The following is a 23,685-nucleotide window of genomic DNA, read 5'->3' on the forward strand; positions in this document are numbered from 1 at the left end:
TACGCCTTCAGATGAAAGCTGTCACTGAGTGGTGTTGGGGCTGGGAGGCAGGCACTGTGTGCTCTACTTATATTTATAGGGCATGGTTATAACTTTTTGGGGAAAAGAGAAAAAGAAAAAAACAAACCCCTAAATTAAAAAAGTAAGCCACTAGAGTAGAATGACTTGGGTCCGCCTTTCCCTCCAATACGGGGCATCTAGTGGTCTTCTTACTGGAGGTGAGGCAGACTGTGGGAGCCTTGCGTGCATTCTTCTCCAAGCTTGGTACAGAGACTGACTGCTTTTCAGATGTTTCTATTTTGGGGGACCCTTTGGGTAATGTGGTATGGGCCAATGTTCAATGTGCTCATTGAAAAATCAGTGGTATTGAGCACCTAAATTTGAGCAGATTCTGCCCTTTAAAACCTACCCATTTTTTGTTACCAGAGCCAAGAATATATCTAAATAGCAGTCTTCCTTCCCAGTGGCTTACACACTTTCATTAATCTTGAACAGCTGCATTAGCTGGTGTCTCAATTAGCATTGGTGGGAACAAGCTATCCCTTCAGAAGTTACAGAACTGTTGCAATTAATTCCTTGTTTGACCAAATAGATTTCAGAGGCTAGTCACAGCCCTGACCCTGTGCGTATGAGATTTCCTGGGATTTCCTTATGGGAGTCGTTCTGTTGAAGCCAAGTCTGCCTGGAAATATTCTCAAGGCCAGTTGCAGATGGATTTTTGTTTCTTTTAAAGCTTTGTCTGCAGTGGGGTGACCACAGGGAGAACTAAAGCAAGACAAAAAGAACACTTGGGATTGAAGAGACAGGAATCTCCTTTGGACTGCAAGAGAATTCCCCTTGCAGGGATGTCAGAGAAGCTGTTAGACATGGATTTTTTACTATTGGCATGAAGCAGCCATAAGCAGCCTTAGCCTGATGGTTTTTCTGGGAAGGCATTGATTCCCCTGGTGTGTCTGTGCTCGCTGGGCTTAAGCACATACCTGTCATGGCACTGCATTATCGGAGACAACCTGAGGATCTTGGGGAGTGAGAGACAAAGAAGTGAGAGTTTTCTTGAGGTAGTGTGGAAAGAGCAAAGATTCTAGTGCGTACAAATGTATGTACACATTTGCATACATCTGTGAATCATTCTCTCACTTGGGCTTGGAAGGTCATTGTAGGTTTTAAAATTGCTACTGCTGCCAGCAAAATCCATTATCCACAGGCTGCTGAAGAGCACGGGGAAAGAGTTAGAGAAGACACATATTTGTTGCATTCCTGTACTGTGAGGTCCTGTTCTTGTACAGCTGCCCAGCCTGGAGAGTGTTGCTGCTCTTGTTACTGGCTCCACGCTCCCACGCAACTCCCTGCCACTGATCTGGGCTCAGGCTGCCTCTCTGCTGGGAGCTGACATCTTGAGGACCAAGTTAAAATAATTAAAAAACAAAAGAAGGTACTTCCAAAAGTCTGTCCTTAATTAAGGAAAACCCTAGAAAAAATGCCAAGTCCCTGTGAAGCCAAAAAGTCTTACACATACATTAAGATTTTAGTAACTTGTTCAAATGATTTGAACTTGGGCCTGAATGGTCAGGCCTTTTTGAAGAAGTGTGTGAGCATAATTGTGCTAAAATAAGTGGTGGCAAGGAAGGTTTAAATCTGTTCACAGCCTCTGAGCTGCATCATTGTGAGCTGGCTTGGTGGTGTCTCATGATGTGTTATCCTGTGATCCCATTGATACCTGTGAATTTGAGGTATCAAGTCTCGGAGTAATAGATGCAATAGATGTAGGACCAGCAGTCCAGGGAGCAGCACAAATATCTACAAAGCAACAGAGTGTTTCTAATTAAAAGAAAATTTATTACATGAGTCTCCTCAGTGCTGTGTGGGCAAAAGCCATACCTGACTGTTGGTGGGGGAGTGCTTGAAAAGGTATAGTGAGCCCTGCTTGGTTTGCTGTGTTTTTGGGAAGAGCCTGAGCAGGAGAACATAAAAGTCATCATTAGTAACAACTCGACTTGCTGCTCTGTGGTAAAGAAGGATCTTGTCACACCTTAAATAAAACACCAGAGTTTGGGAAATTGGGATAAGTTGACGAACTGGATGCTGAACAGCTCTTTAGAATCATAGAATTGTTTAGGTTGGAAAAAACCTTTAAGGTCATAGAGTCCAACTTGTGCATCAAGCTATGCTAGAGGCAGTAAAAACCAGCTGCTTTGGGGTGGGTGGTGTGCTGTGGTCCTCAGGGGGAAGGTGATAGAGCCATAGCTACAAAAGCTTTGTCTCAGGCCGTTGTAACAGGGCAGCTGATTTCTGGTAGTTTTCTGCTGCCTTGGTAGACTCTTTCTCACTGGACTTCAGAAGTGTTTTACCTCTGTCTTGTTTTGAATTTTTTCCTCCCCTTTAGGATCCACACCTTCTCTTCCAGTCTCTCCCAGCTGCACTGTTTCCTAGTCAAGGTAATTCGTCACTGGTTCACAGTGGAAACTGGCAGTTTGGGTTTTATGTTTTGAATTGGTTTTCCAAGTCTGGCAGCATTCAAACAAAAAGGCGGGGAGAAATGACTCTTCTGTTACTTTATTTACCACTTGTTTTGGGAAATCTACATCCAAGTTTGTATTTGACTCATATTAGGACTCCATTGCTGGATTTTATTTTTTGTTATTTTTGGCAGGGCTGAATTCACACACAGAGTAAGCACAGTCATCAGTCAGGGTAGCCTGTGTGACACTGAGCTCAGTTCTACACTCAGGCCAGGGAACACTTTCAACTGCCCAAAGTGACTGAAAGCTGAAGGGTTTTGCTGCAGGATTCAAACAATTTGGAGGCCTCTAGCGAGCCATACAAAGCTAAAAGTACCTTGCTGTCTTCCCTAGTTTTGCTTTCTCTTTAGTTCAGCTTAAGCTGTTAAAATTCACGTGCTGTGCTCCGTTCCTCATGTGTCACTAGTGCTGTGGTAAAAAACATTGGGCCATTGTAGCAACTTGTTAGTAGTGGCTAACGCTGGATGAAGCAGTGTGGCTTTAATGTTCTGGGGCTTGAAATCCCTGGTTTTTCCCCAGAGCATCGGGGGAACTCCCTGTGCGGTGCCCTGCTACTGCTAGCTTGGGGTGGAAGGTTGTCACAAATGTGCTGAGTCCTGCTTTGAGGGCTGAGCTTTCCCCTCTCAAAGCATTTGGTGAGGCCAGCTTCGGCTGTAGCCCTTACAGCAAGAGTGGGGGTTGCAGCTCTGCTGACTCAAAGACTGAGCCATTCAGTGACAGCACTTTTCTGTCTCCAAAGCTTCTCCAGAGAGCCCAGACTGGCCAGATTCCTGATGAGGGTTTATGCTTGTGGGAGGTAACTTCCATAGGAATAACTGTAGAATTCAGCATTTCTTCATAAGCCAGAAGGTGGCAGGTTAAGTGGCCTTGCCAAACGTTAACAAATGGTAAGAGAGCTGGATCTGAACTGCTGTATTCTCCATGAGCCTGTATTATCTTTAATAAACCAGGAAAGATAGGGCTCTGCAGGTCAACTCCTTCCCATTCTGTCTCACTGCCTCAAATGTGTGAGGACATGGAGGGGTTCAAGGTCCAACCTGAGTATTCGAGCATCTCTGCTAGCACAGTTGTGGAATGCAGCATACAGGAATATGCTTCCTCCATCACTGTTTGTTTTGAGATGTAACCTCTCTCTGAACGCTTTATTGAGTTTCAGTGGAACTCAGCATTGGACTACATCTTGTAGCAAGCCTTGTGGGTACGTTGAATCCCTGGCTGCAGGCAGAGAGGAACCAAGGGAGACAGCTCAAATGGATATCTCTGGGTTTTCCCGGGACTTGATTACAGGCTCAACTCAGTCCTGCAGCATGCGGAAGCAGCAGGAGCCCTGGAAAGCCATGGACGTCCTTTTTGTGTGAGCTGTTTTCAATGCAACGCCAACCATCAGCGGTATGCTGACCGTTGTCATCCGTGGTATGTGCTTGTCAGGGCAATGGGAAGGGCCCACTTGAACCTGGGTGTCTGAGTTTAGCTATCATAGCAGTAAAGTGAGAACCCAATACCCTCATCAAGCCCTACAGTCTTCAAACCACTGACAGAAATGGAAAGGATCCTCCTTGTAGCTTTCATTTTTGAAAGCCAGCTGCCTTCAGTTCTGACTCTGCTTTGCAGTATAAACTTCTTGAATGTGAAGTACTTAACCCTGTTTGAAGTCCTCCCTCCCTACCTGCTTGCCGAAGGGAAGAGTGGTAAATTTTAAATTCAGTAGGAAAATTGCTGCAGGGCCCAGGCCGTAGAGTTTCCCACAGCTTGTGTTACAAGTGACCAGTACTCTGACAAGCTAGAGGCGCACAGTGTCGGTTTTGTCATGTGGTAGTTTTCCTATACAGATGGTGAGGGTGAAAATTTTCTTCTCTGACCCAGTGCTTGAGGTAAATAAACTGTAAATAGCTTGGAAGAGCAGGCTGGGATGTGAAGAAGTGAAAAAGGGTGACTTTTTTTCCTTCCTTTTTTGGGGAGGAAAAGAGGGTAACCATCAAAGCCTAAATTAACTCCCTCTTGCAAACGTAGTTTGAGGAGACATTATCAGGCTAAAAATATGAGCAGTTTGTAAAAGGAGCAGTTTTCCTCGTACGCTGCTACTCACATGTTACTTAATTAAAACAGTAGGCGCTTAATGTTGTGCTTACTTTTCCACTATTCATAGTACTTGAGTTTTTTTGGGAGGTGGTACTTTGCTGAGCATGGACAATGAAGGCTTGTGTCCATGGTAAAACTACTGTTTAAAGCCAAAGTAAATATTGAAGTGGTTATAGTTATGTCGACATAAGCCCCTATATGAACGTTCTCACTCAAAACTTTTCTAAAATTTAACTTCTATTTGTTGGAAATGGCAGCTTTTTCCACTCATATTTAAACTCACATTACTGGAATAGGAGTGTCTGGAGGTCTGTTCCAGTTTAATTTGTTAAACTTTTTTTCGGAAAAGAGTGGCAGGAATTTAAATTTTTGCATGTCACTCCACTAGTCTTTCCTGGTTGTGTCGCACAGGCTTTAGGCTGTAAATCTCGCAGGAGACCTTTTTTTCTTTAATTGAATTATAGACATTGTTATCAGCTCTTGAACACAAAGTTGCCTCCTTTTCAGTGCAAACGTTGTTGATGTAATGTGTCTCTTCTGAGAGAAACCTGCTGTTTAAGTCTCTTCCCCCAATTACTAGTTGCAGGCGACGTGTGTTGGCTTTGAGTTGAGAGCTGCCTGCGGAGAATCTCTTGAACTTCATCAGATCCTGCACCTGGGAAGGAAGAACCCTTTGCAGTGATGCAGGCTGATGCAGGAGTAGCTTTGCTGAAAAGGCCTTAGTGGTCCTGTGGACCTATGGTGGACAGCAACCTGAACATGAGACAGTGGTGTGCCTTGGTAGCAAAGGTCAGCTGCATCCTGGACAGCATGAACAGTAGTAAGCCAGGACATCAAGGGGAGAGGTTATTACCCTTTTGCTAGGCATTTGTTTGATCACATCTGGAATACCATGTCTGGTTTTGAGCACCCTTGGTGAAGAAAGATGTTAACAAGCATGAAGTCTCTCCAGCAGAGAGCCATGAAGATGATGAGATGTTGGAGAATGACAGCTCCTTGCCAGCCAGGTCACCTCTTCCTGTGTCCTTACACTTAGCACATCTTCTTGTAGCTCCTGTTTTGTCTTGACTGCACAGATGTTTCAAACTGATTCACTCAGAAAACGTGATTTGAACCTGGTGCCAGGCCAAGAATAATGCTGATAGAGTCAAACTCAAATAATAGTACTGTGCTCACCAACCTGCTTTCAGAAAATACACAAAAAAATTCTAGGCACTGCCTTAGTCTAAGAGCCATGTGGACTGCTAAGCCATGTTCTTGGTGAGCTAAGTGGAGCTGGATTAAGGTGATCCACTCTCCTCACCCTGTCAAGTGCATACTGTGGACCAGTAAGGATCAGAGGATGTAGTAAAAACAGTGTTCCAGGACAGTCAAGTAAGGATAGGTGATAACATTTCTTATGTGGTGTGCTCTCTCCATCAAACTTACTTGCAGGACATGCAGAGAAGACATGCTGGCCTGTGCTCCACTAGCACTGTTGTAGTAGGAGTTTGGGCAGGCTGAAATTTTTCTACGGGTATCGGAGGTACAGCTTTACCTCACCTACTGTAGGCCTTTTCCAAGAGGAGCCAGCACAGGAAAGTGGCTTCCATGTGATGCCACCTTACCCTCAGTTCATCACATGAACAGTCTCATCCTATGGCCTTGTCTCACTGTACCATACATGTCTGTGTTCTGTCTGTGTGTGTCAACTCTTCCTGACTGTCATCACTCAGGGAAAGGACAGTCAGTTTTCCAGAACTGGGGAGATGTACACCACGGGCAGCAGACTACCAGTGGTGGTGGTGAGATCTGGAGCAGAGATGCCTTAGCAACCTGAAAATGGATTAAGAATGAACAGGGTCCAACTGGCCCATCCATGTGAGTTAGAGCACTGAAGTTTTAACTGTGTGCTCAGCTTCTTGAAGTCCTACAAACTGTCTACTACAGAAGCACTTATAATGGAATATCCTGATGTGCCTTTTATGACTTGAGGAGCTCTTGCTGCTAGTGGGAAGTCCTGCTCGCGTTTTTATTTGCCTGTTTTTCTTGTGCAGGGGTTGTAATTTAAAAAAAAGGGGGCGGAAGTACATGCCTGTTTTTCCGTACAGTGGTATTGCAAACACCATAGCTGCTATGGTTTTTTTTGGGGGGAGGGATAGGTGGACTTGTTCAAATATTACAATAGGAGTAAGTGCTGATTTTTTTTTTTTTATCTTAAATGTGAATTGTTCTAAAACTAGTAGAGATAATTGCTTTTGGGAATGGCTTGGATTGTTTGGGGTTTTTTTTGGTTGGGTTTTTTTGAGGCTCAAAGCTGGAAAAACAAAGGTTTGCCAAATTGCTAGTCATAGGGCATATTTCATCCAGGGTGTGACAATCTTTATTGCCTCTGAGAACTTTTGGGCTTAGAAATGCTGCTGGGTGGATAGTTCTGGAGACAGCCGTCCTTTCTTTGTGCCAGAACTTTGTCTCATCAAGTGTCTTTGTAAAAATCTACTGCAATGTGAATTTACCTTCTACAACGCCATTGCATCCTGGGTAGTAAAATGCCATTTTTCTTCTAGGAGTTTCCTTGTGGGTAAATCTAGAGATTCTTCCAGGCTCCCATTCATGTGTCTCCCTTCTGTCTGGAGGATGTTAGCTGCTGGGGTCTTCTGGGGTGAATTTTGTCAAGGGCATGCTGGCCTAGCAGGAGAAGGATGGAGAACCCCAGGTGTGGGGGTCTGATTGACTGAAAACTTTTTCCCTAGGCAGCCCTTAGGAGAGGTCAAGATCAGGTAGTATCAGTCTTTTGTGTGCTGTTCCCTTCTCTCAGGATGGTGGTGTGTCCATGCAGTAAAACTTGTGCTGCCTGTCCTTACAGGAACTGGAGAGAAAGACATGACAGGAAGAGCATCCTTCAGCCCTCTTGTCTTGCCTGGGAATGCAAAGAAGGGCTAGCTATTGAGGGCAGAGCTGCAATAGCTCTGTCAACCACTGTCTTTCGACTTTAAGGTTTCTTCTGCTAGTCAAGGTTTGGGGCTTCATGAGGCAGGTCTGAGCAGTTGAGGAAACAGCCTTCTATCATGTTAACAATTTTCTCTGAGAGTGAATGACTCCTCGTTTTTACTTTCTTTTTTTTTTTTTTGTCAAGGAAATTGTGTTTCATTTGTGTACTTTAGGTTTCCATTGCACATCCCTGCAAACAGCTCTCCAACTAATATATTTTTGAGCTTGTTTGTGTGCAAAGCTGAATGGAGGAAAATCTCCTGGCTGAAACAAGGGAGCAGCCAGCATAACACTGAGACTAATTTGACATGCACACAGCTGAAGCTTTCCCTTTTCCTCCCCGACTATAGTAAATGCTTCCACATATCCTCACTGATCGTATGTGTGTTTAGAAGGACTGGGATGAGGCTTGTTGAGGGAAATAGGCACATGGACCTGACTCTGTGTGAGTTGTATGTTTACTTTAAGGGTTTGCAGGATCCTTAAGACTAGCCTGAACCTGGCAAAGAGTAATGTGTAAGATGGACTCTGACATTCTTCAGGCTGATCACCATCGTCTTTGCTTGGTTTGTGTGATGCCTAATTGCAATGTGGTCCCACTGGACCAAGAAGCAGGAGCTTCTTGGTACCACTACAACTCCAGCAATGACCATGAACATCAAAGCAATTTTCACAGTTCTTTGGTATTTTAGGAATTTTGAAGCTGTTCACTGACTGTGCAGCTGGAGTGTGGGAGGAATCATAGGATCATAGAATGTATTGGGCTGGAAGTGACCACCAAAGGCCATCTAGTCCAACCCCCCTGCAGTGAGCAGGGACATCTTTAGCTAGATCAGGTTGCCCAGAGCCCCATCAAGCCTGATCTTGAATGTCTCCAGAGATGGGGCCTCCACCGCCTCTCTGGGCAAACTGTTCCAGAGCTTTACCATCCTTATGGTAAAGAACTTCCTAATACCCAATCTAAATCTACCCGTTTCTAGTTTAAAACCATTGTCCCTCGTCCTATCGCTATGTGCTCTTGTAAAAAGTCCCTCCCCAGCTTACCTATAGGCCCCCCTCAGGTACTGGAAGGCCACTATAAGGTCTCCCTGGAGTCTTCTCTTCTCCAGGCTGAACAACCCCATCTCTCAGCCTGTCCTCACAGGGAAGGTGCTCCAGACCCCCGATCATCTTCGTGGCCCTTCTCTGGACCTGCTCCAACAGGTCCATGTCCTTCTCGTATCGAGGGCTCCAGAGCTGGATGCAGTACTACAGGTAGGGTCTCACCAGAGCAGAGTAGAGGGGCAGAATCACCTCTCTTGATCTGCTGGCCACGCTTCTTTTGATACAGCCCAGGATGCGATTGGCCGCCTGGGCTGCAAGCACGCATTGCTGGCTCATATCCAGGTTTTCATCCACCAGCACCCCCAAGTCCTCAGCAGGGCTGCTCTCTATCACATCATCCCCAGCTTGTATTGCTTATGAGGATTGCCCCGGCCCAGGTGCAGGACCTTGCATTTGGCCTTGTTGAACCTCATGAGATTCACAGGGGCCCACCTCTCCAGCTTGTCCAGGTCCCTTTGGATGGCATCCCGTCCCTCACGCGTGTCGACTGCACCACTCACCTTGGTGTCATCTGCAAACTTGCTGAGGGTGCATTCAATCCCACTGTCTGTATCATTGATGAAGATATTAAACAGCACTGGTCCCAGAGGAAAGCATAACAAGGCTAGTGAAATGCGCAGTGCCCATGGGAGGCCCAAGCAAGTCTGCTAAAATGGGCTTGAGTGGATGAGCTGCAATCCATAAAATACATGGAGCAGGTTTGACTTAGTCTGTTTACCAAGTCAGCACTATGACTGTTTTAGTCCAGTTAAACATCCTTGCAAACTAGATTTGCAGTGCAGTCTGAGCCAGGGTCTTGGTGAAAAGCAAACCCCAAAGTTGCGAATAAACCCAGCCTTGTAGGCGAGCAGTTAATAGCAAAGAAACCAGCCTCTGTTCACTTGCTGAACTTTAATTATTTATTGTTTTAATAAAGAGGAATAAATATTCAGCAAACAAGCTTCCTGTCCTTATGTGATTGTGTTCTTCTGATTTATAAATAAACTTAAAATCTAAATTGTTGATTCTTTTTTTAAAGCAGGCGAAACTCCATGGGGAATTATGTCTTCCAATTGCATGAACTAGAAAGGGTCCATGCCTTGATTTTCATCTGGAGGATCATATGATGACTTGGGGTGGAGGTATTTTCCTGAAATGGCTTGGAGTAGCTCTAGGGTTTGGGATGTGCCTGCTTTCTCCCTTCTGTGGAGCCTTCCCTAACTAAAGGTATCTCTGTCTTTAGGTAGGGTTAAAGATGCTGTGGGAAGTTCCTTTGGGTGTCTGGAGCTGGAGGACATAATAGACAGTTGATGAGGACTTAGCATGGCCTTCCAGCGCCCTCCCCTTAGGGACGTGTTTCACACCGTCTTTACTATCTCTCCATGGGACCTTTTGGGCATATTTATACTTCCAGAGGAATATAAAGGGACTGTAAATTCTTAGTGGAGTTTGCTGATCTGTGGGTGCACAAGCCATGTCCTACCACAGGGCTGTGCGTTCCTGCCTTCTGGACAGGAAAAATCAGCAGCCCTTTCACTTAAGGGAATTTGCTGTGGGATCTGCTGTGACCATGTGAGTGGCCAGCTGTTGGATGTGTAAAGTCCTGGTCTCAGGGAAATGCGTGCTGGAGAGGAGCAGCTGGGATGCGACTTGGCTTGCTTGCCCTGTAACCCAAAGACTTGAGGATCAAGCTTGTGGCTCCTTTGGGAGACTTGCAGAGATGAGCTTGTGGCTCCTTTGGGAACATTGCCACGTGATTACTGTTGGAGACACGGATCTGTGCATCCTGTTCCAGTTTGTGCAGCTACACTACTCAACCCAAGGAAAAAACATTGTTCAGGTGCTGCTTTCAGAGAGGATGGCAGAGGCCATAGAGGAAGCAGGTGGGGTTTTGCCACCCCATTGTTTGAGACTGAGTGCTGTTGCACTGTTTTAACAGAACATAGCATCTGAACAAAGCTTCTCTGTGTGTTTGCACAAACTTGTATCTTCTGTGTCAGGAAACAGTAAGAAAGCAAGCTGCCTTTCTCAGAGCCTCAGTCTCACCACTTGCTGGCTACAGCAGGGTCGGGGGGCAGGAAGTCTGATGCTTGATGCTGATCCTGGTGTATGTTGAGCATCCCTGCCTTCCCCTGCCACCACCGTGCTCAGCGTGGCCATACACAGGGCAGTTGTGAGAGGCTGTGCTAATTGCAGGTCGCAAATTGGAGGCAAGCGGCTTTCTATCCATGCTGTAGAGCAGCAAGTGGTGTGTTCCTTCGCTCTGCTAGCGGCGTGTTAGCGGTTACTCCTCTCAGTGTCTTAACAGAGCCCCCAATCCTGGCATGAGTGATGCCTGGGCCATAGGGTGAGGCAGTGGTGTACGTGTGCTCCCAGCCAGGCTGTGCAGCTTAAATGGTGGGCTTGCAGGGCAATACAGCAAACAGAGCAAAATCCTGGTGCATCTAGAGGTAGGATAGCCATTAGGTTGCCTTGGGCCATTTATCTTGAGGTGGCCTGTCTTGTCTTTTCCCGTGCATGAACTAAACAGAGTTCAGTCCTGTATCTGCTTGATGATAAAGCTGCTGTGATTCCTGGGAGGCAGGAGGAGATCATGGAGAGGGGAGTGGTGTGCGAGCATGCCTGCATTAAAGGAGTGCTCTGTCTTTGTGGGGAAGTGGGGCTCTGCTGTGTGCCTTAGCAAGGACTTACACATCTGTGGAGCTGCCCTGAGTCCTGCCAGGAGCTGGATGTGCCTGTAAGAAATAGGTTCTGTCTCTGTTTGACTCATTTACTGTCTGGGAAAAGGCAAAGCACCTAAATCTTGTGTTAATGGTGTTCCTTTGTGCTCTCATTTTCCCAGGGCAGCCACTGACCACAATGTTGATAACACCACAGCAGTCCTTAGAGAGTGGCTGAAGAATGTGCAGCACCTCTACCACGATGTGGAGTGGAGGCCGATGGAAGACCCCCAGTGAGTACTGCAGTGAGGGGCTGACTGAAGCTGTTTGTGTGTATGTCAAATATTCTAGGTTTTCTGTTTTCAGACCAGGAGATGTACTAGACGTCCAAGCACTAAAATGTGGACTTTTTTTTTTTTGTGGGGTCTGTCCCTTTAAAGTTGTGTTGTTTTGGAGCCTATAAAGGTTTGTGACTTCAGTGAAACAACTCATGCAGAACTTTGGAGAAGAAAGCATTTTCCATTCAGTTATTTAGCATCTGCAGCTGCTCTTTTGCATAGCAAACAAATCACATCAAAAGCTACAGGGAATAAAAACTATCATTCTTTATTTGCAAGGAAGCAGAGAAATCACAGCCCATTCCCATAGTGTCTATTAAAGTTCTGTCCAAGACAGAAAATATTCGTTAAGTTCTGCGCCAGAGAACTAGATTTAATTCAGTAAATAATTATTACGCCTTTGTATGACTTGCAAGATCATTGCTTTGAAAGATGACGTTAGGTGTATTGGGGGTTTATTGCTCTATTTTTTTATTTATTTTTCTTTTAAGATCAGCTGTTCCCTGGTTTATTCTGTTTTCTATTCCTTCCGTCAGGGAAAAGTACATCATTTCCCCCTTTCTTTAGGCTTGCTTTTACTTTCAGGGTCCTCAGTGCAGTGGTGGGGCATGTGTGATACAACCCACAGGGAATGATTGTTTTACTGACTTTTTTAATCCTTTAATTGGAATTGAATTTTATTAATCCCGTCAAACTTGGCTTTTTTAAGTTCTGTAAAAAGTTTTTGAAATTCTTAGCTCCTTCACTGGCTTATGCTGGCACTGTTTCAAAGTCCTGAATTTTTGTCCACATAGGGATCTGTCCCCAGGTTTCCTTCCATCTTTGTTACAAAATGTTTGCTTCTGGACCTGATCCTGAAAAGAGAGACATATGCATAACTTTGCTCACATGATTTGGCTCGTGGGGTTGGGTGTTTGTATATTTAAGAGCTGTTATCGGGATGTGTTAACAGTTACTAATAATGCCCAGAGCCCAAGGGAATCCAAATTGTCTTCATCTTCACATCCTCAGCTTTGTTGATTCTACTGGGAAGCTACATATACAGTCCTAAAGCCTAGCAGAGGACAGCTGACTTTCTGCTAGAGGGTCAGATGAGGTAACTCGGCTTCAGTTCATTTTGGTGGGGTAACCTCTGCTTACGTCAGGTGAGGGCTTGCTGCTGCAGAAGAAACTCCTGGGTTTGATAGGCTATTTTGCTTGTGGCCACTTGGTCAGCAGGAAATGCTGCAGTGCTGCTTGTTCTCCAGTGCCCTGTGTACACATGCCAGCACAAAACTTGGAATCGCTCTCCCTCAAAACCTCTCCTGGGTTGCCTGAGGTGACTCTAACACTGTTTTTCTTTTGGAAAGTAGGCCACAAGGGAACATTTTTATTTTTGTGACTAGTGTAATAGGGCCCAGACTTGGGTTGCAGTCACTTTTTTTTCTTTGCTAGGTCTTACCCAGAAGAAATTGGGCCAAAACATTGGCCAAGCTCCCGATTCACTCATGTGATGAAACTCCGACAGGCTGCCCTGCGTGCTGCGCGAGAGAAATGGTCAGACTACATCCTGGTAAATACAAGGTTTGATTTATTAACTGTCCTCAGGAAAAAGCTTTTCAGGTAGTCACTCTGATACTTGGGGCTGCCAAAAAGTTTCTTCATCTGAAGACAGGGCTCTCTGCAGCGAGATGCTGTGTGTCATTTCCTGGTCTAATGAGCAAGAGACTTTGCAGCTAGAAAGATAAGTCCCTGGGTAAGCCCAAGGCTTTCTCCACAGGGGTCAGGATTGAATATAGTCCTGGTGGTGGGTAGGTACCTGCAAGGGTCCCCCAGACTGAAATCCCATCTGTTATTAATGAAATGTAAGGGAAATAGTCCTGCAGAACAGTTGTGGAAAGATGTGTGTGTTAGGTCACTACAGCACGTTTAATGGTGGTGTTCCCACACCTCTGAACAAAGCAAGGGTGTGAGGCCTATTTTTAAGAGTTGTTCTTGATCCTCTTCACAGAATAAACTTGGCCTGAATTTTCAGCAATGCTGTTTTCTCTCGCAGCTCCCTTGCCCCTGTGCTGGAGTGACATTGTGTGGAGCTCGAGGGAAGCTCTGCATCTATTTCCATCTCATAACTTTGTCATAGGGGCAGCCACACCTGGGTTAACCTATGACAGTGATGTACTCTATGCTATCAAAACCACCAGCTCAGTGCGTTTTGGGGTTTTTTTTGGCAACCTCATACCTCTGTCTGCCTTGTTCCCAAGAAAGTGTCAGGGGAAGCATATTGTTTCATCTTATAACAGATTTCTTTTTCTCTTCCCCTTTTACTTCTCTAGTTTATTGATGCAGATAATTTGCTGACCAACCCACAGACCCTGAACCTGATGATAGCAGAAAACAAGACATTGGTAGCACCGATGCTTGAGTCTCGCACTCTCTACTCTAACTTCTGGTGTGGCATCACCCCCCAGGCAAGTGACCGTGGGAATGGTGCTGGGTGACTGCACAAGCTGTTTCCAAAGGCCTCCTGCCTTGTGTCTGTGAAGCAGTGGGCGTAGTTGCTGATCTGTGGGCTCTCCCATCTGCTTTTGTAGTGTCCTTCTCCTGAAGAGAAGCTGCTGTAGCTCTAAGGCATGTGGAGGTGATCTTAGCATTTAGTGAGGATAGTGGTGTCATGCAGTCATCTCAGCTTGCACCTCTGTCAGTGGTGGCATCCTAGATCTTGGGTAGGTGTCTTTGGGAAAAGTCCATATGTTTATAGAGAATCTGGGAATAAGGGTAAAGAGGACATTGCAGTCTATAAATGTTTTTCAGGCTTTGTTTTCTAACCAAGCTGTAGGTATGAGCAAAGCAATACACGTTCTGCATTGGGTGTGCAGGCATATAGCTGAAACTTGCTTCTTTATCTGAGATTTCCTCACTTGAAAAAGCTGAATCTGGTGGAAGCTGAGCTTTGTTAGCCAAAAGTCCTGGAAAGTGATACAGTCCCACTAACTACATAAAAAATACTGATGTACACACCAGAATTTATTTGAAGTGGTTCCATATGTTTGTGAAATGGCCTTAAAACTCTTGGGTTTAGACTAGCTTTCCTGTATAGTAATATTAACTGAGAGGAATTTGCTTTCCTTTCTATAGTTCTCCATTGTGTGTAGACTATTTTTTTCACATATGAACAACATTTACATAGTGGGGCAACACCCTTTGCCTTGTAGGGAGTGTGGGTGCATGCATGCTGAAGTTCGTACGTAAAGGGTGCTGGTGTAAAGCACAGAAGTGCTGAGCCTAGAAATTAATTTCATGTTATGTTACCTTCTCAAATCAAGTATACTGCAGAAAGTATGAGACAAAGATGTTGTGTGGTAGAACTAGCTTTATTTTTAGAGCCAGAACAAGGGTAAGCTCTTACTTTACAAGTTGATCCACATCGCTATGGTGTGTTGACCCTAGTTGGTAGCTAAGCTTCCACTGAGTCCTGTGCTCACTCCCACCCAGTGAGACGGCGGAGCAAATTAGAAGGGCAAAAGCAGGAAAAAGCCCCTAAACAAACGCAAAAGCAACCCTCATGGGTTGAGATTAAGACAGTTTAATAAGTGGAGGGTAAAAAAAAAAACCCAAACAAACAAGTAATGCAAAACCAGTCACTCACCACGAGGAGACTGACATCCAGCCATTCCCCGAGCACTGGCTACTTTGAAAAAACTCCCCCCACAGTGTTACTGCTGAGCATGATGTTATACGGTATGGAAAATCACTTCGGTCAGTTAGGGTCAGCTGTCCCAGCTGAGTTCCCTCCCAACCTCTTGCCCTCCCCCAGCCTACTTGCTGAGGGAGGCAGAGTGAGAAACAGAGAAGACCTTGATGCTGTGCAAGCACTGTTCATCAGCAGCTAAAACATCAGTATATTATCAACACTGTTTTGGTTACCAGTCTAAAACACAGCACCATACATGCTGCTATGAAGAAAATTAACTACATCCCAGCCAAACCCAGTACAATCACCTTGTCCGTAAAAGGATTTCAGTAAAAGAATCAAATGTACAGAAGGGCAGATCCATTGTCACAGTAATTTTTTACCCATTTTCACTCTTTTCCTTTGAAATGTTCTTGACTAAGCCCTAGATGGGCTTTCTAAGATGTTCAAGCTGAAATGAGGACTGTACTTTAATGCTCTTTTCTCCTAGGTGAGCCTCAGTAATGAGATCAGCTTTTTGACCTGTTCTCCAGTCTGCTGCTGGCATGTGTTTTGTCATCCTTTGAGGAGACAGGATCCTAAGCTGCACGTCTCCTAGAACAGCAAGGAATTTTTTATTCTCCCCTTTTTGCTCACATTGACCCTGCAAAGCTTCAGGATTTCTTTGTTACTTCCATTCCTGAGTCTTATGTTTCCTTCATAAAGACAAGCTTGACCTACTGCATAGACAAATATGTTTAAGCCTGAGCTACACATACATCTTTGAACTTCCCTGGGGCATGTGAATATGAGTACTTCAGAGAGGCTGCACAGTTCTGCCCTCCCTACCTTCTTGCTTTATTCCAGAGAGCTAACCAGGTACTAACTGTTGTCATTATTGCTGGAGTGAAACTGCTGGAGTGAAACAAAGAGCAAACTCTGTTACCCCCTTCTTCTATTTACCTGGTATAAACCATCATTCTTCCTTCCCAGTGTTATCAAGGACACAAGTAGGGACCACAGGCAAGGTGAAAACCTGACAACTGTACTGGATCGAACCAAAGGTCCATCTGATAGCAGCAGTTCCTAGCAGATGCCTAGGGCATAGCATAAGAACGTGGCAAGCAAGTAAGTGAGTAATACTTCCCCAGAGTATTTTTCTATCCTCTGGCAATCTCCTTCTATGAGATTTCTTGAGGAAGGTCATTGTCTTTAAAGCTCTCAGTGTTTTTTTTTCTTTTACAGAAATCAATGTCTGAATCTTTTTTTGGCACCTGTGCTATCTTACAGCAAGGAGTTCCACAGTTCAGACTAACTAACTGAGTAAAAATAGCAGGAAAAGGTCCTGAACTTTCCAAATTCTTGGGAAGTAAAAATATAGATAAGAAAAGGGGAGTGTGTGGGTGTGTTTACTTGTTTCAGTTTTTGTTTTAAAATGGAGATATAAATGTCATAGTGGAGGCATTGTCCTTTAAGTTTTTAAGGTTAAGTCCTGAGACAGCCAGGTTTTCCACTGATGTAAATCAGCTTGCTCCACAGGCTGAAGTTTTTCTCTGCCTGTGTGCACCAGCCTCAGCCCTGGCCCCTAGTGTTACCTCTCCAGTAGTAAGTTTCCATCATTACCAACATTAGCTGAGAAAAGGAGAGGGAGAAACTTAGCAGCAAATGCATCTTGCAGAATTTGGTGAAAAAAAAGCTGCTCAAATAACAGGAAAGTTTCCCACTTTTTCTTTTCTCTTAGTTGCTGCTTCTTGTTTTTGTGCTTGCAGTCCCACAACTTCATGCTGTCAGCCTTACTCTCCCTGGGGGCTTGGGGAGGGAGAAACATCTGGAGCACGCCCTGAAACACAGCCTCCAGCACTGAGCAACAGCGAACCAAACCCAGCTCCAGACAGCTTGACATTTAGTTGTCATGAAGCTAACCTTAGGGAGAGCACGGCAACAGTGCTGACAAGTTGGAGTCTTGACTACACATGATTTATGAGCAGTGAAAAGCCCCAAAACCTGTAGTGAGTGACTGGAGGAGGAAAGATTAGTTTCCAGCATCTTTCACCTGTGGGCATTCTCAGATGTCTGTTAAAAGTTGAATGTCTTAACCCTTCCTTCAGTGGGAATGCTAGTAAGGTCTCTACCTGCTCGCTCCTTTTCATGAAAATCAGACCGGCTGTGTTTGAGATACCTTCTGACTGTACTGTGAGGACTAGATATCTGAAGGGCGGAGGGGAGGATCAACAGATACATAAACAGAGAAATGCACCACACCATGCTTCTACACAAAACCAGGGTGAAGTGTTTCTGCGGTGATTTGCTTAGCTGTTGCTAGGATTCTTATGGAAAATACAACGTAAAAGTAACTTTAAGTTATTTTAGTGATTCATCATTTCTGTAAAGACTAGAATCTGCTCTGGATTCAACTGTCAGCCATGTCCGGATGTCTAATTGATGTGTTAGGATTTTCTTTCTGGAAGAATTCGCTGTAATTGTTTTCAAATCTGATAGCTTTAGACATATTGCACCTGTAAAACCAGTTGTTAGCCACACAACATGAGTGTTGCACCCACAGTGTTGGAAGGCTAGCAAAGTTCATGGTTACAGAGAAATGAGCGGACTGAAGTGCTTCACTCAGACAGACTCTGTGGGGAGAGCTCACGAGCGAGTATTAAAGCTGCTTGCCCTGGGATGGAGGAAGCAGGGATTCCTACATAGCCGATGGAGACCGAGATGTTGCATTCTCTGCAGTGAAGCAAATTATTAAATTATTTTTTTTTAAAGTCATGGTCAGGAATAATTTGCGGTCCTATTCTGTGAGATACTGAATGTCCTTTGTGCCTGTTGAACATGGAGGATGTCACAGATACTCAGCAGCTTCCAGGATCAGATCCGAGAGTCTACATGCAAAAAAGGTTTTTGGAAAGCCAGGAGAAAATAGTCCAAGGTTTGAAGCTCTATTGCAAGGGAATTTTACAAATGGAAAGATTTCCAATAGCCACTAAAAAGGAGAGAGAAGGTCAGGCTTTCAGTTTTGGGGTGGAGATTGTTTCTAAATACTTGACTGAGCCCTTTCCAAAGGGAGACACTTAAAAATCTGAGAACTGAGCTTTGATCAATCTCTGCTGGGGAGGGCTAAGGGTGAGAGCTTTTGCTAAGGAGTATCTGTGAAACAGAAATCTCTTGTAACAAGTAGCCCCCTCATTCTGATTGCAGGGCTATTACAAAAGGACCTTGGATTATCCTCTGATTCGGGAATGGAAGAGGACAGGCTGTTTTGCCGTCCCAATGATTCATTCCACGTTCCTCATTGACTTGAGGAAAGAGGCTTCCACCAAACTGATGTTCTACCCCCCACACCAGGACTACACCTGGAGCTTTGATGATATCATGGTCTTTGCCTTCTCCAGTCGCCAAGCAGGTATGTCCAGAGCCTTTGCTGGGGAAGATTGACTGGTAGAGACATGGAGATCTCTGCTTTGAGTTCACAGGCCAAAAGTCCTATGTTGATTTCAGTGGTGAGTTAAGACCTGTTCCCTTTTCCTCTTTGGGATCTGGTCAGGGATAACCCAACAACAAGTGACTAGCAATGCAGTTTTGAATCATAGCCAGCTTCAAAGGACATGGGAGCCATTCTTGGGATGGAGGCAGTGTTTCAGAGACAAGATGTGTGGCATCCACCCTTGATTTGTGTCACAGCAAGGCAGTAGTGAACACAGGTGAATGCTGTGAGAGTGGAAGGTATTCTGAAGTCTGGTGGTAAGGTATCTAAACTCATCACTTCCAGGACATCCATGATGAAGGGAGTGAGGACAAGAGACTCTTTTTAAATGTATCAGCCCTTGTGGAAAACAAAAGCCAAGTTGCTTACCCACAGTGCCAATGAGGCTTTGCTTCATGTCGGCTCAGCAGGAATTGTCTGAGAGGTAGGGGGGTTTTGTCTTGTCTTTTTTTTTTTTTAAAGCAAAATCAGTGCAACTTTGAGGGGAATGATGTGGAGTCTATGGGCTGTGCTGAGAGGATATCTCTTGCAGGCTAGAGCAGGTTAGAGCTTGTGTGTGAGCAGGAAAATCTCTACATACTTGACATTGTATCATTGGTACTTTGGGAGAACCAGTCAAGTACTGATTTGCCTTGAGATCCTTGGGGCATAGCAGAGAAAAAATGTGTACTACTCCAGCTGGTACTGGGATCAGTTTCTACCAGTCAGTGGGAGGATTTCAGTTAGACCTGAAATACAGAGGTCCTTTCAGGCCAAGTCACAACCTCTGTGTCCTCTTCCTTTGTCTGGAATGGCTGTTGGTGTTTGCAGAGAGCTCCTTATGTCTCAGAGAAATCACTGTCTCTAAGTGCATGATACTGCTGCTAGTGCTGCTTGTACTTGTGGTGAGAATGTTTAGTCCCATTTATTTTTGGAGAGTGGATCTTGTGGGTATTCTGTCTCCAGCAAAGTCCTGGCTGGCAGACATGTATGTAGCAGTCTCAGAGCTGCTGCTGGGAAGGCTATGGTTGTAAAGGCCATCTGTATTGTTCTTTGCCCTGCTGTATTGAAAAGGGGAAAATCTGGGGCCTTGTATGGAAAAAGAGACTGAGGAAACCTCAGCAGCACCAATGAAATGCACTTCTGTTCAGAGCTTCATGACTGGTTTGCTGGCTTACTGAGGTGATTTAGTAGGGAAAAGTTGCTTGTGGGTCCTCTGAGTGATGTGCAGTTGGTGTTACCTGTCTTCTCTTTGTAAAAGAGGCAAAGGTAAGGTAAGAAGGAAGGGCTGTTCTAGGGGGCCAGACAAGCAGAAGGAAGGTGAAATGAAGAAGTATAGCTTGTTGTTGTTGGCAGTTGCTTCTGTAGAAGAGACAGGCTGAGAAGACTGCCTTTCTGGTTTCCTTTTAGTGATGTTTCTGGTTTGAAGTTCTTGACAGCACTGAAAAAGATGGTGTTGTCTTGGCAGACTAAGCAGGGCTTTTTAAAACTCAGCTACGAGATGATGAGAGCATCAAATGAAAAAGATGAATGTTAGGGGAGATGCAGCAAGAGCTGAAATTAGAGCCCTTGGGAGGCAGAGGTGAGATGTGAACTTGCAGGGCACCTTTGGGCCCAGACTTTCAGAGTCAGGGCATCGGTATAGTGGCTCCAGAGGAGAATTGAGGTTTGAGTCTGGATAGCAAAGCAGGCTCCTTCAAATCTATCTGCCCCACTTGTTCCCTGTGACAGCTGTCCCAGAAATGCAGCATTCAATGAGTGTGGTAATGGCATTGCATTAGCTCCAGCTGCTTAAGAAATATTTCAGGGATTCAAACCCATCGGGTTTTACTTCCATCCTAGAACACTTTAGCTTCTTCCAGGACTGACCCAACATGAAAGGCTTTGCTTCAGCAGTCTGGCCCATTGATCTGCTTAGGTTGTTGGCTTGTCTCCTGAGCTGAGTTTTGTCGCCCCGGATAAAAAGATAACATCCAAGTTCAGAAATGTGAAAAATGTATGGACTTTGAGGTAAACTGCTCTTCGGAGTAATTTGACTTGCTTTTCTGAAGTCATAAATGATGTTGGCTTTTGTCCAGGCCGAGTACTGCACTTAACGTGTCAGATCAAACCATCCATTTTCAACAGTGAATCTACTGCTTGAAGCAACTGTTTTGTGATGCTCCAAAGAGACTGTCCCACTTCTGCTGAGAGGACGTGGCCTGTGGTGGGAGTACTGACTCAGAACAAAACTTGGTGCCGGTGTTTTATGCACAAAGGTGGACTCTGTAGGGTCCCTTGCCTAGCAAGATAGCATTTAGTCAGCCAGATCTCCTGAGCTTACTTTCAGCCTGAGGCTCTGAAGGCCTAGAGCCAGCCAGCAGGAAGGTCTGGTCACAGGGATGTGGGGAAATTTAGGTTGCCTGAATACGGCTGTGGGTTTAGGGCACGGTTGTGAATCCTGGTCAGTGGAGAGTGAGTCCCCCTCCCCGTTTTAAAGTAGTTTTACCATTCTAAGTAGCTTTTATCTCAGAAGGAACAGAAATACTGAAGTGAATCTATGCAGATTAACTGTGTTTAAGCCAGCGGAAGGTAAGAACGAGATCAGTGAGCCAGATAAGATTAGTTGATTAGATCAGTGCCAAAACCATTAATGTCAGCAGGTAGTATTTTTTGTTCTGCCATTTACCTAAATTGCAGCTGACAGCTGAATGTGTTTTGGCAAGTAGTGTAGCTAGCAATTTACTTGTAGGACTTAAAATGGTAGAAACACCGGGGTCATTAATGCAGACAATTCTGATCTGCTAAAAATACCAGGGATTAGGAGGACTCTTACATGAAAGCATCAACACACCGGGTAGTGTCTGCTTTTTGTTTATTTCCTAGAGAGAGGGGGGTGGTTGCGCTTGTTTCATTAAACAAAAGAAAAAGAAAGGCAGGTTTGCTTTTTTTTTTTTAAAAAAAAATCTGCTTGGCCAGTTATATGGGTTCTAGCAGCTTTCACATTGTGGTGAATTAATAAAGGACCTTACCAGAGCTCAATGAAAAGCAACAGAAATACTTTGGTTTCTCTGGATGTAGCTTTTGAGTGCGTTGCCTGATGTGAGATCAGGCCCAGTGCTGCTGCAGTTACAGCTGTTAGTGAACAAACCCTTCATCAGCCTGGAGGGAACAGCGTTTTGCTGATCACACGTTGCTGGGACATTCCCAGTGAACAAGCTCAGCAGCGGTTGGGTCTCTGCCTTGCAAAGGCATCTGCTCCAAGGAGAGGCTTTGCATGTTCTCTTTGTTTCACACCTTCAGATGCAGCTCCTTGAACAAGCAGTTGCAAAAACTTTTGAGTAGAAGGATCTTATCGCCTCTCTTTCAAAGCATTTTTTCTCCTTGCTGGTGTCTCTGTAGAATTTTCCTCTAATCTTCAGGACACAGTGAAAACTAGTTCTGGAGAGGAAAGGACCATGTTTGGTTGTAGTCTAGGCACTTCCAAGATGATTATCCTATATATTCCTCAAAGTCCTTTGCCAGGTGAAAATGCCTTTATTTTATAGCCAAAGCAAACAGAAGCAGGAAGATGCTTGACTGCAAACACCAGAATGAACCTCTTGCTAGGCTAGTAACAGACCCTGCAGCTATACCAGTGCCTTGGGCCTCACAAATTCATCCTGTGTAATCCCAGGGGAGCTGGACTGCCTGGGCCCGCGTTTGGCCGACTGCATGCTGTTGCAGCTGGGGATCAGACTTGGCTCCTCCACCCTGGAAGAGTCATTCCATATTTATTGTGGTCTGACAGAAGCCTTGCAAAGCTCAGACAAAAGCCTCCATCACCCCTAGCCATGCTGCGTTTCTTTGAATTATTCCCTCTCTAAGGCTGCCTGCTGTCATAGAGCTGCACCCCTCTTTGCCCAGTGTGCAGAGCAGGGCCTCCTCTCCCCGCAGAGCAGCGGGGTATCTGGTAGGACTCCTTCCCTTTCACCTGAACCACTTCGCCCCTCTCAGGTTTGTAACAAGGGCGTCTTTCCTGTGTTGCAAGAGGGAGTCCTGCCCACTCATGAGTGGACATGCCTCCGCCCTTCACCCTGAGCTTTGTAACCTGTGTGTTTCCCCCACCTTTGAGCCCCATTTTCCTCCCCTGGTTTGGTGGCTGTTGCTGAGTCCCGAATCTCTGCAGGAAGAGAGGCCCCATGTCCCAGGATTGCTGCTGCTTCTCCTTCATTTGGCTCCTGTGCCAGCCATTGCATCGCTTGAGGCTGGCTTAGTCAGAGGTCGAAAACCTGTTCCTGCTTTTGGCTCGGGCTCTGTGAAGGTATTGTAAGGTGAGGTGCCAGGTCTGAGCAGTGCAGGTGGGGTTTTAGGTTTGTCCAGTACTCCTCAGTTATCATCAGTAGTCCTGCTATGTGTCAGACATGGCTTTTGCTAAAGGCCAGTTCTGCCCTCTGCTGTAGGATTGTTTTCATAGCGTGAAGGCAAAGGCCAAAAAAGGCCCTTTCTCTGGTCTGAGAGGGGGGGTTCCCAGTCTCTCCTAGGAGAAGACTGATTGCAGTTAAAAATACCTGCAGCTAGGGACAAAGTAGAAATTGGTTTCATAGGAGAGGCCGCTTGCTGCCAGCCAAATAAAACAGAAAATGGCACTGCGATGTTTTTGAATTGTTTGCTTATGAAGCAGAACTTCTTGGGACTGAGGTCTTGGCATAAGTTTGATTGTGGCTACATAGCAACAGAGCAGCGAAATCCACTGGTAGAAGACCTGACTCTAATTGCTGTTTTTCTGCAATCCCCAGGAATACAGATGTTCATCTGCAACCATGAACACTATGGTTTCCTTCCCATGCCCCTGAAATCGCACCAGACGCTGCAAGAAGAAACTGAGAACTTTGTGCACACACTAATCGAGGCTATGAGTAAGTTGCTGTGCCCTGCCATGATGGACCCCCCCTAAGTT

General features: G+C 45.2%; 1 protein-coding gene across 2 annotated transcripts in view; it reads left to right on the forward strand.

Moving 5' to 3' along the window:
- COLGALT2 (collagen beta(1-O)galactosyltransferase 2) overlaps positions 1 to 23,685 on the forward strand; it is a 58,289-nt gene that overhangs the window by 28,571 nt on the left and 6,033 nt on the right. Inside the window, exons 1-6 of one of the 2 annotated variants that reach the window (XM_086462437.1) lie at positions 6,194 to 6,210; positions 11,494 to 11,604; positions 13,084 to 13,201; positions 13,962 to 14,096; positions 18,503 to 18,707; positions 23,525 to 23,644. In XM_086462437.1, coding sequence (XP_086318563.1) covers positions 6,194 to 6,210; positions 11,494 to 11,604; positions 13,084 to 13,201; positions 13,962 to 14,096; positions 18,503 to 18,707; positions 23,525 to 23,644 — 706 coding nt within the window. Of the gene's footprint in view, positions 1 to 6,193; positions 6,211 to 11,493; positions 11,605 to 13,083; positions 13,202 to 13,961; positions 14,097 to 18,502; positions 18,708 to 23,524; positions 23,645 to 23,685 lie in introns of those variants that run through there. The other variant, XM_086462435.1, reaches the window with a different exon arrangement.

This window comes from Leptosomus discolor, chromosome 3, assembly GCF_034619465.1.
Source record: "Leptosomus discolor isolate bLepDis1 chromosome 3, bLepDis1.hap2, whole genome shotgun sequence".
Classification (NCBI taxonomy): Eukaryota; Metazoa; Chordata; class Aves; order Leptosomiformes; family Leptosomidae; genus Leptosomus; species Leptosomus discolor.